The sequence below is a fragment of the Vigna umbellata genome, chromosome 3 (genome assembly GCF_029865625.1).
Source record: "Vigna umbellata cultivar VRB3 chromosome 3, Vumbellata_1.0, whole genome shotgun sequence".
Lineage (NCBI taxonomy): Eukaryota > Viridiplantae > Streptophyta > Magnoliopsida > Fabales > Fabaceae > Vigna > Vigna umbellata.
Window position 1 is genome coordinate 26,502,185 of NC_142167.1, and position 12,067 is coordinate 26,514,251.

At 32.7% G+C, this 12,067-nt stretch overlaps 1 protein-coding gene across 3 annotated transcripts; it reads left to right on the plus strand.

Moving 5' to 3' along the window:
• Nucleotides 1-3,375: 3,375 nt before the first annotated feature.
• Nucleotides 3,376-9,692, plus strand: LOC124819919 (auxin transporter-like protein 2). 3 transcript variants are annotated; one of them, XM_047291525.2, is made up of 10 exons: nt 3,376-3,970; nt 4,097-4,211; nt 4,474-4,682; nt 4,768-4,953; nt 5,217-5,329; nt 5,440-5,623; nt 5,834-5,931; nt 6,839-7,046; nt 8,096-8,353; nt 9,188-9,692. In XM_047291525.2, the coding sequence occupies exons 3-10, from the start codon at nt 4,491-4,493 to the stop codon at nt 9,422-9,424; spliced, it is 1,476 nt and encodes a 491-aa protein (XP_047147481.1). In that variant the 5' UTR covers nt 3,376-3,970; nt 4,097-4,211; nt 4,474-4,490; the 3' UTR covers nt 9,425-9,692. The 3 variants fall into 3 exon arrangements, with proteins under 3 accessions (XP_047147481.1, XP_087965461.1, XP_087965462.1); XM_088109335.1 differs by having other exon boundaries at nt 4,097-4,206; XM_088109336.1 differs by lacking the exons at nt 3,376-3,970; nt 4,097-4,211 and adding an exon at nt 4,363-4,382.
• The last annotated feature ends 2,375 nt before the right edge of the window (nt 9,693-12,067 follow it).

Below are 12,067 nucleotides of genomic sequence, written 5' to 3' on the forward strand. Positions count from 1 at the left end.
TAGGCCAGTTTGATTTGTTTTTCAACAGTATAGCTACAAGTATTCATATTTGAAAAAACTTTAGTAATTGACTTTTGAAAATTTACTCCATGCATTTAATGTAATTTTAGATCTCCATACACAAAATCTATATTCTCCTCAAAAGTAGGAGGACACCATCATTAATATCAATTTTGCATTTTTATGTATATTTTATTATTTTAAATATTATATATATATTATTTTATCAAAATGTTTTATCTTTCTTAAACTTTGGAAACTCCTAACCTTTTTGTTTTTAATTTCAAGTGACTATTCTTTAATTCTTTGGTTGAAGTAAGTTTTTCTTTTCTTTTACATCGTTATCTTTATTCTAATTTTTTTTATATATATGGATGATTAAATGTTTGGAATGAAAGATTTAAGTTTAAAAGACCAATTCACATTTATTTATATCTAAAATAATGTAGTTGATTTCGTGTAAGTTTCCTTAAAATAAGTTAAGACTTTTCTATTTTTATTCTTATTGTTTTTGTCTTTTTAATGAAGATCACAATATTACAAGCTAAGAGAAGCTAATTTAGATGTGTTATTGATGTGGGTTGTGGTATAATATTTTTTATGTAGAGATTGTTAATATGTTTAATTATTTATGAATTCAAATGGTTTAGTTTGAGTATATAGAATTTGAACTAATTGGATACAAATATGTTTATTTTGGATTGAAAATTTATTAAAAAAAATTATTTTGAAAAGAGTTAGTTTTTTATTCAATAGTTTACAAGTTTTGAGTTGTTTTAAAGAGATATAATGCAAGTAGAATGGTGGTTCTTTAAGCAAGATTGACATTTAATAATGTAACAAAGAATTGCACTTAAACATTGAACTAGTCACTTGGTGATTCTCAAAACTCCAGTGTCACATAATAATTTGAGTGAGAGACAAATTCTTTCTCTTTTGCATCTTTGGATGCTCATGTAATTTATGATTGATCAAGTGAGAGAAGAACCACAACAATTTTTTCATTTAAGAGTTTAGTTTCTCAAACAACAATTTGAATAAGAAAAATTTATTCATAATTGTCTTTCCTTTAAATATATTATTATCAATTATTGTGAACATTTAAATGACATGTTATATTATTCAAACAACTAGTATGACATTTTACAAAGGGAGATACTAAACTAATTCTTTATTTATGTTTGGAATAATGTAATTGTTTAAATAAATATTTGAAATGTGGTGTTTTATTTCATTAAATATGACCATCTAACTTTGTTATGTGAAATATGTAGTGTGTATTAAAGAGTAAAACTATTAAGAAAATGAGTATCCTCACTATCTTGAAAAAATGAGGGATTTTTATTTTTAGTTGATTAGTCTATCGAGATATATGTTTCTTTTCAAATTTGTCGAGTCATAAGTTTAGTTGTGATTTATTCAATTGTTTAGATTTTGAGAAGTTTTGAATGCAATTAATAGATTAATATTTGCATGACTTTGTGTGGAATAAGATATGAATGTCACGTGTTTAATAAGTAATGTGATATAAGTAATATGTTTATTTCATTGAATTAATTAAATTAGATTAACTTAATCTTATTTATTGTATTGTTAAGTATGATGTTCCATGCTTAAATATGTGAACAAATGTATGTACTTAATTTTCGATGGTACAACTATCAAATATTTTCTCTCATTGTTATATCCAAATTTGAAAAGAATACAAAATGATTAAATTAAAAATTGAGCAAAGTAATTAAAAAAATGAAAAAAAGTCATAAAACCAAAGTTTTAAATAATCAAAAATTAATAATAACAGGAAAGGTTTCGAACCACGAAAACAAATGTGATATTGTAAAATATGTACATCTAACTTGATTTTTTTTATTGTTTTGAATGGGAATTATTCTTGAATAACCCTAAATGGTATTGAAACATTCCCTTAAATAACTTTTAACAAGAAAATTGAATTTTACAGGAAGAAATTAGAAAAGTAGAACAGTTGATTCTTTTATATGATTGCTCATAAAGTGTTTTATATGTCCTTGTTTATTAGGTTTTTTAGGCCCTATGTACAATGAAAGTGCCCTTAGGCGTAGGAAGCCTTTTCTTCTCCGTACACATTGTGGGTAGCCTCATTCATTATTGTAGGATCCCCTTCTTGTTTTTATTTTTTTTTATCAATGAAAATGACCTCTTTTGTAAAAATAAAATATAGTGTTCTACGGGTGCTAATTATTATTTTCATAAAAATAACTTTTTATATGTTTTTTCACACAAAAATAATGTACATTTTACAAAATAAATTTAATATGAAAGTAAAGCATATTAAAAGAGATTAACAATTTAAAACCTTAAAATAAAGAAGCATGTATTTTTTTTTAAACTAGACAAACAGAAAGAAGTTAACGTGAATTGAATTTCAATTATAGAACACGACGACATTAATTTAGTTCTAGTTTGTTTTACGTTAATTTTTTTTTATCTTTTAATAGCAAATGTAATTTCTAATATAAATTCACGAACCCAATAACTTGTACACCTGTTTTTAATTACATAACGATTTAAAATTTATTTATATATGTAAATTATTTTGTACAATTTCAGATAAAACGAATAATCTGAAAATAAAGTTATATTAACTAATTCATTTTAGCCTTTTAAGTAAAGAAAACGACATCAAGTTTTGTCTTGAATCAAAAGTTAATGCTGTTCTAAGAGTCTTTTCAAAATATTAGTGAGGATAGATATCATGGTGATAGTAACTGTTTTTAATTAATCAATTTTTAAATTATATTTTTTATTTTGGAAAATTATAATGCCTTATCAATGCATGTTCATTGAGTTTTTCTAGATGTCACAGACTTTATTTTAGAAGAATTAAATCGAATAATAAAATTCATAAATTTATATTGATAACTTAATTTATCACATTAACAGATTGTTTTATTAATATAAACAATCAGTATACTACTACCGTTATAATACTGTTAATACAAACAAGGTTTTACAATTGTGGTTGTTTCATTCTTATTTTTTATTTTTTTTATTAAAATAAAAACTCACAAATAAATATTATCCATGGTATAATAATTTTAATAATGTCATAGTTAAAGGCACCCTAAATTGTAGGTTTATGTTACCTATTTTAAAAGCTTTTAATTTGTAACAGAGAAAAAAGTATTAGAAAACCATCAATATTTTTGTAAAGTTTAAAAATGAGAAAAGCGAAATAAAGTAAAGAAAGTTAAACCCGAAGCCGATGATGTTGAATGTGAATTTGAAGAACCAAATCCTAGGTTCAGTTCTTTTATATTTTATACTAAAGTATAATCTTAAACCGTTAAGGTTGAAGCACCTTTTCGGCCTATAAAAACAGACCTTCTTTCACTCACTTCACTCTTGCAAAACAAAACACAAAGTCTCTTCACTTTTATATTCTGCAGAGACCCAATAATCAAATCAAAGTTGGGTTTCGTATCTCTCTCTACTTCTCAATCACTCTGATAGAATAGAAGTTGCAAGCTAAGCTTGGTTACAACTTTCTTCAATTCAATCTCTATCTCTGATTTTCTTCACTTTTGTCCACATATTCTAACATTGAAAAATGGTCCACCTTCATTTATATGTGCAATATCTGGTTCAGCAGTAACCAAAAGGGTCTTTATTTTTGTTTATATATAGCATCGCCATTTACCAGTCTCTGAAGTCTGAACAAGAGAAAAACAAAACAAAGCTAACTTGGAAAACCAAAGCCAAAACCAAAACCAAAACCAAAACCAAAACCTCACTGTTGAGTGAGTGAGTGAGTGATTTCTTTTTTCTTTCCTGCTTTTGCGGCTTCTCGCCGCCTTTGCCGTTCGGTTCTGCCTTTTTCTGCGCCAATTGGTGGCGCGCATTAAAGCGGTGCTGCTTTTATTATAAAAACTTTGCTCAGTTTTCAATCTCTACTCAGTGCCAACAACAACAGCAAAGTTCAAAGTTCAAAGTTCGTAACTTAACTTCATATGCTATATTTCACTGCATTTAAAGCTTCCTTTTTCAATTCCATGAATAGAGAATTCTTAGGCATTAACACATTTAACACATCTCTGCCACTGACTGTACTTAACAGCTCTCTGTGAAGGCATTCAATAACACAAAGGCCGTTTTGGTTTTGGAAGATACTTAGAGGGTAAAGCGGTTGCATATTCTTCAGCCTTTTGGAGAAAGAGACATCACACGGTAAGGTCAGTGGAAAGTGAGATAGGTATCTGCATTGGATTTTCTACTGTAGTTCTAAATACTACATGGACACTTTTTCTTTGTAATTTTCTTAGTCTCTCTTTTTGTGTGGTGGGATTCATGTTGTTGTTTTTTTGCGAAAAGGCTGAAAGAATTTTCAGTTATCTGGATCTGGGGTGGTGCTCTTTTTTCTTTGGCTTTCGTTTTCTGGGGTAGTGGTTGATCTTTGTTTTTTGTCTTATTAAGCGTACTTTCGTGTGTTTTCAGATCCTTCATCAGAAGAAATGGAAACAATGTTGCCTCAGAAGCAAGCAGAGGAAGCAATAGTGGCAAGCCTTAACGAGACAGAGAGTGAAGTGGGGGGTGTGAGGGAAGAAGAGAAGGAGTTGCAAGATCACTCTGGGTTCAGTATCAAGAACTTACTCTGGCATGGAGGCTCTGTTTGGGACGCATGGTTCAGCTGTGCTTCAAATCAAGTAAAATTAAAGTCACCCGATCACTAAAAACCAAAACTTTCATTACAATAATCACTCACAGATTTCATCTTCCATTTCTACTTAGGTGGCTCAAGTGCTGTTGACACTTCCCTGTTCTTTCTCTCAACTTGGCATGCTATCAGGGATCTTGCTTCAGATTTTCTATGGAATCATGGGAAGTTGGACAGCCTATCTAATAAGTGTCCTCTACATGGAGTACCGTGCCAGAAAGGAAAAAGAAAATGTCAGTTTCAAGAACCATGTCATTCAGGTATTGTGATTCTCCCCAAAGCTTCTTCCTCACCTCTCTCTCAAAAGAGTTCAGGTTTTAAATATCAATCACAATTTTCTGTGATGTGGAAATTATAGACAAAAGTAGTCAATAATAGTCACAATTGTGGCTTCAAACTCTTGAACAATTTCTTAAAAACTTAGGATAAGGCCATCCAGTAATAATATTGTATACAAATATATATGACTATATCACATTGACTTAGTAGTCTAGATTGAAACTCCTTGCTCTGAATTTTTCAGTGGTTTGAAGTGCTTGATGGGTTGCTGGGTCCGTATTGGAAAGCGGTGGGGTTAGCCTTCAACTGTACTTTCCTTCTCTTTGGATCTGTGATTCAGCTTATAGCATGTGCAAGGTAAGATTCTTTCTTAATTTCTGCAAAAAAATTTGGGGCAATCTGGTATGGCTTTGTTCTGACTACAAAAAATCTTTTACACCTTTTATGGTTCCTGTTTGCTAAAACAGTAACATTTACTACATAAACGACCACTTGGATAAACGGACTTGGACTTACATCTTTGGAGCTTGCTGTGCCACCTCTGTGTTCATACCCTCCTTCCACAATTACCGAATTTGGTCTTTTCTTGGACTTGGAATGACCACTTACACTGCTTGGTACTTGGCTATAGCAGCTCTCCTTCATGGCCAGGTAAATCAGTAATTCTGAGCCGTAGTTTTTTAAGTTTATGGAAAATACTGTTTAACAAATGCTAGTGTCACATCACATCAATGAATAACATTAACTAGGCTTTTTGAGCATACTTGATACCATGTGTATAAAAAAATTCTGATATTTTTAGTGTTTGAAACATCATTATATGCTAAGATAAGAATTTGATGCGTGGAAATATCATGGCAGGCAGAAAATGTGACACACACGGGTCCAAAAAAGCTAGTGCTGTACTTTACCGGAGCCACCAACATACTGTACACGTTTGGTGGACATGCAGTTACTGTGTAAGTTACCCTTTTGGAAAAACATGGTCTAGTTAACACCTAGATATACAAGTACAAGCCCAACTGTAATAGATGGTGTGATCTAACAGATAGAGTAAAAATATAAAAAACATTTTATACTTATACATGATGTGAAAGTGCCTGAATATTAACACTCTAAACCTTTTAATCATTTATGCCAAATCACCCTTCTTTATGAGAAAGATTTGTACATTCCTCTCTCTGTATCTTGGAAGAAATATTATTAGATAAAAAAATATACATGATTAGATTACATTATAATATTTATTTTAAAAATTTGTGTTGTCAGCTTCATGTGTCATAAGGTTCCAAGATCTCTATATGGGTTCCAAGCTACTTGTCATCATTGTCTTTCAATAATAACATTTGTTTCTTTATTTTTCTTTTATATATCAGTTAAGCACATCTGCTGAACTGATTATAAAGGGCAATGATGTTCTATTTAAATAATGAGACAGAGTGTAAGAACATTATCATACTAAGATATAATTGAATAATGTCTCCACTAAATCCTACAGTTGAATGGTTTTTGCTTTGCTGCTTTTGTCCTTTTTCAAAACAAATTATATAAAGCCTTTTAAACTTTGCAGAACATAAATTTACGGTCCCACAAAAAAAGATTAGTTAAAAAACTTGTATATTATTATCATTTTTGGTGTAAATTTTGTGAACATATATAATTTCTCAAAAAATGTGTTGAATGGGTGGCTCCAATTGTCCTTCGCTCTGCACAACACAGTCTAGTAAAAACAAAGAGGCCATGGAGCCAAGAGAGTCACACCTATTTTTATTTATTCACCCGTTTTTAGAAATTCCAATGTCCTTATTATTATGATTATTCTTTGATCCTTGAGTGTAAAGTGATGAAGGGTGACAAATGTTGCAGAGAGATTATGCATGCCATGTGGAAGCCACAGAAGTTTAAGTACATATACTTGCTGGCCACTTTGTACGTTTTCACACTAACGATTCCTTCTGCTGCTGCCGTATACTGGGCTTTTGGTGATGAACTTCTCAATCATTCCAATGCCTTCTCCCTCCTCCCCAAAAATGGTTTTCGTGATACTGCAGTAATCCTCATGCTCATTCACCAGGTAAACAAATTCTTGTGTTTTCCTACAAAATGTAACCATTAATTATGTTAAAAACAAAATTAATAGAAGCTTAATTGGTGTAAGTCACTTCTGTTTCTGTTCTTTTTATTAAGAACTATAAATTGATGCACATTGATGCACATTGATGCACTGCTTAGCGACACCATAAAAAAGTCCTCTGATTAACAGGTGCTTATATAACTTGTACATCCTAATGCAGTAAATAGAAAACAAAAAAGTGGCATGTAAATCCCTGTTGCAGTAATCCTTCACCAGATAAAGTTTTATCATGTTTTTGTATTCTGGTACAAAATGTAACAATTTCAGAACTGTAAATCATGGCTATGGAAATTTTACTGTTTTTATTTAAAGGGTAAAAGTAATGCTCAAATAAATGATGCTATAAACAGTTATGCTTTTTTATTTTTTTAATGTTTTTGTTGGTTGTTACGAACGTTAGAATGTAGCATTCAATGCTAATTTGGATTCTAATAACTTATAGAAAACAGGAAAGTTGTCGCACTTAAAGCCTTGTCGCAATAAATATTCATTTAAGCAGTAGTAAAAAAGGTTTATCTAGTTACGTAAGCATGTCAGAACTGGATCATATAGACTTTTGGGGGTAGGTAAGCAATTCCATAACCTAAAACCTAAAAAGAAGAATAATGATCACAACAGCATGTTCTCAGAAACTATAACAGTTTCATATTATGGATTTAACTTTTGCACAATTCTGATATTTCATTTTGCAGTGTTTTTAATGGAAAGATATTTTTCCCCTAAGAATCAAAGTAGATGTTATGTAACGTTCTTATATGTCTATGAAATGATTTTATATAATGCCCATAAATTCAAATATCACTTTGCATTAACTATGCTGTCCAAAACCACTAGTCAAAAGTGGCAAAACACAATTGCTGCAAGCCAGCAACTAGAACACAACAAATAAATGCCTTTGTTCCTTCGGCTTATGATAGTTTTGTTAAATAATTGAAGAAAAGAAAAGAAAGGAGAATGCTAATTTGAAATATTTAATGGGGTGCATGCAGTTTATCACGTTCGGTTTTGCTTGTACTCCACTGTACTTTGTCTGGGAGAAGGTAATTGGGATGCATGACACAAAAAGCATTTGTCTAAGGGCACTTGCAAGGTTGCCAGTGGTGATACCAATATGGTTTTTTGCCATAATCTTCCCTTTCTTTGGACCCATCAACTCTGCAGTAGGAGCTCTTCTGGTTAGTTTCACTGTCTACATCATCCCCGCAGCAGCACATATGCTCACCTACAGAAAAGCCTCTTCAAGACAGGTAAAAATCATTCACTATATTTTTACTCACCTCACATTGTAACATAAAATTCTGTTTTTTTTAATCTTGCTTCCAAGAGTTTTCATGTTTTGAATTACATATGTTATACATTGACACTTAGCTAGGCTGTTTCTTCATGAAAGTCTATGCCAACTTGTTATTAAAGAGAGATCAAGCTATAAACACTTTTACTACAAGACACTTTTTCACAAACATGTAATCAGACTTTACCATTTTTATCATGTTATGCCTTGTTGAATTGGATCGAATAAGATGAGATGTGGCATTGTTGTGAATATGTGAATGTGACAGAGGGTGTGTGTCATTATGCATTTGGGTGGGGACTTCTTCACGTATCCCACCATTAAATGTGCACGCACAGTGTGTGAGAGAGAAAAACACAATGAAAGGGTGAGAGCAGAAAATGTACAGAAGCATTTAAGGCTTGGATTTGAACACATTAGAAGATTGAAGGACTGGTAGGAGGTCATTTTCTTTCAGTTATTTGCTACAGTCAACAATATCGTACTATGCCTTTCTTGAGCTGGCCAATTTCACTCATCTCTCTCCCCCAATAATTCAAATTAGGCCAATATTAGTGCAAAAGTTTTTGAACAAAATCTTTTCGATATAATAGCTGAAATCTCAAAGTTCATAATATAAATGTAATTGGATCATGGGTTATAAGTACAAAGTCTGAGACTGAGTAACACATAATTAAGTAGATCTACAAATTTTATTTGAATTCCATTTGACATGATTGCCGGTCTTGTTTTGGAAATTTTTGAAATAATGGCTTGAATTATGTGACTTAATTTGCTTTTTGTTTTGTAGAATGCTGCAGAGAAGCCTCCTTTCTTTATGCCAAGCTGGACTGCAATGTATGTGTTCAATGCATTTATTGTGGTGTGGGTTTTGGTGGTTGGGTTTGGGTTTGGAGGATGGGCCAGCATGTCCAACTTCATCAAACAAATTGACAATTTTGGGCTCTTTGCCAAGTGCTACCAATGCAAGGGTCCAGCTCCACCAGCCATGGCAGCAGCACCACCCCCTCACGGCCATCATCACTGAGTTCAACTCACTCACTACCACAACAACAAAATAGAGATTTCAGCTGAAATTAAGATATTGTATCATACATGGGGAGAATCTTAGTGACACTCCCTTTAATTTGATGTGTGTGCTGGTTGTGTTTTGCTGCAACTTTTTTTTTCTTCTCTTGTTACACTATAGGTTTTCCTTTTCCCTTTGAGATTAGTTGATTACAATTTTAAAATAGTGTGGCCAATGGTTATGATGATTCCTTTGCTATGAATGCATCGGCTAATTAATTTACCTATGTTTTGGTTTCTTCTCATTTTTGTTATTTGGAGATAGCATGACTTTGATTCCAATTTCTCTGTTCATTCATAGTCTCTATCTTATTATTATTATTACTTTGCTTGCATATGTGTGTGGAACTTAGAAATTTGTTTAATCTTTTAGATTCTTGGTGTTTGTTCTTCATTGATAGTGAATAGATGGTGGACCCTTTGTTTATGCACATGGGATGCATGTGCCATCTTATGCACCTCTGTCTCTCATGTGCCACCGAAGTAGAGTGTTGAAAATTATTTATTATGAGAACTTTGTGTTCATAATTCGTGATGCATGAACCTTTCTTATTGTTTTTCTCTATATTTTGGTTCCCTTATGTATTTGAAGTTTTGAAAGGAACTGTGAGTGGCCGCATCAGAAAATTTGTCAAAAAAAAAAAAAAATTAATCAACCATAAGAAAATCAGGAGTAATAAAATTTTGGTTTAAACCCTCGATGTTTCTCATATTTATTGGGGAGTTTCAAGTGGATCTTCGTTTTTTCAATTGTTAAAATTAGGTTTTTTGTAAAATGTCTCAATTGGGTTCAAATAAAATGTGATAATAGTGAACATGTTTGAGTGAATATTTTATTATGTGAAAATAATTAAAGTATGACATGGAATTTAATAAATTAAAAAAAAATAGAAGCAACATTAAAAAAAAAACTCTAACTTCATTTCTCTTTACCCTGAGAGTATCTCATCATTAGTTAACCTCATCAGCCATGATCATCTTCTCTTTGCCAACCAGCACCGTAAAAACCCCAAAATGGCGAACCTAAATCGTTTCTATTATGTTCACCTGTTGGACTTCTTAAATCAAGAAGTCAAGAAAGCAAATAAATCACACCAACCGAATGCACTTACCTGAATATACTTATTCAATGAACAAGAATACAATGGTATAGTAATCACCCCCCAAGGAAGCCCGATCTCCCTCCAATGCTAGTTAACAACAAAATATTCATTTCATGCCCCCCGTCCTTTACCACTAATTCTTATTTATACTCCCCTTTCCCTCTAACTAATTTCTAACAGAAACTCCCTCCTAATTTTTAACAGACATTCTCTCTTTCCCGCCTTTATTTTCCTCACATATACTTTTATTCCCCTATCAATACCGCCCTCCATCTCAGCAACCTTGTCCTCAAGGTTGAAATTCGGAAACTGCTGCTTGATGTACATCTCTTCTTCCTAGGTTGCTCCTTCCACTCTTCCCTCTTGCCACTGGATCAAAATTTGAGATACCTCCTCTCCTTGTTAATTTTTGTCTCTCCTTTGTAATACATTTAAAGGTCTATATAATGGACCTTCCACCTGTAATTCCACTGTTGGAACCGTGGAACTTGATCTCATGATTCCTTTTCATCATCGTGTTATCATATGAAGAGAACCCACTAGCTACTGTCCTCCAATTTAAGTCTGGAGGCTTGGGTGGTGGCTTATATGAGAAAATTTGAAGTGGAAGTCGACGAACCTTAACTAGGAACACCCAAGACAATCCAAGAAGAGAGGGGACTTAAGTCACGCACGCCGCTCAGCGGGCGCTGAGCGCGACTTTCTGCTGTTAGGGTTTTTAATAGTTGGGCTCAGTGTAGGGTGCGACCCACTTCACTCTTTTTGCTCCCTAGGGTTCGCCCAAGCCCCCTTTCTTAGATTTCACCCTTTCTAAACCCTCCAAACACTTACCCTAAGCACTTTCTTCACTTTCTCCTTCATTTTCTCACCAAAAATCCTATTTTCACTTACTTTGAATCATTCTTCCATCAAAGTTTGGGCTTTTTGCTTGTTGTGCTGCTGGGGTCTTGATTTCTCCAATCTCTTTGAGCATTCTTCACTAATCTTTGCATCCCCAACAAAGTAAGTTCATGCATTTTTGTGATTTAAAGCATTTGAAAGATTGATTCTTGATGAATATTGATGCTTATGCATGATTTGTTGAATTTGCTACTGTTTGAACCGATTGAATTTCTGTATTGATGGTTGGGACTGAGTAGGGAGTGATTGGATAGTGTTTAAAGCCAACAAGGGTCGTTTAAAGGTTTTACTGATTGGCGCTGAGGGCCCCTCTAAGGGGCGCTCAACGTGATTCTACAAATGTGGTTTCTAACTGTTTGCATGATTTTTGTTGTTTGATTCAGTGCAGGTGACGCTGAGGGCCCATTGTTTTGCCCTTAGCTCTGTTATAAAGCAATGTTTTAATTTCAAGTACTGATGCTTGATGATATTTGTGTTTTGTGAATTTTGTGTGGTGTAGGAATGACTTCTTCATTAGGGAAAAAAGTGAAAACCATGGGGCATAAGAGGAAGGAGAAAGAACCCATATGATCCAACAAATTCCTCATTGCTGCACATGA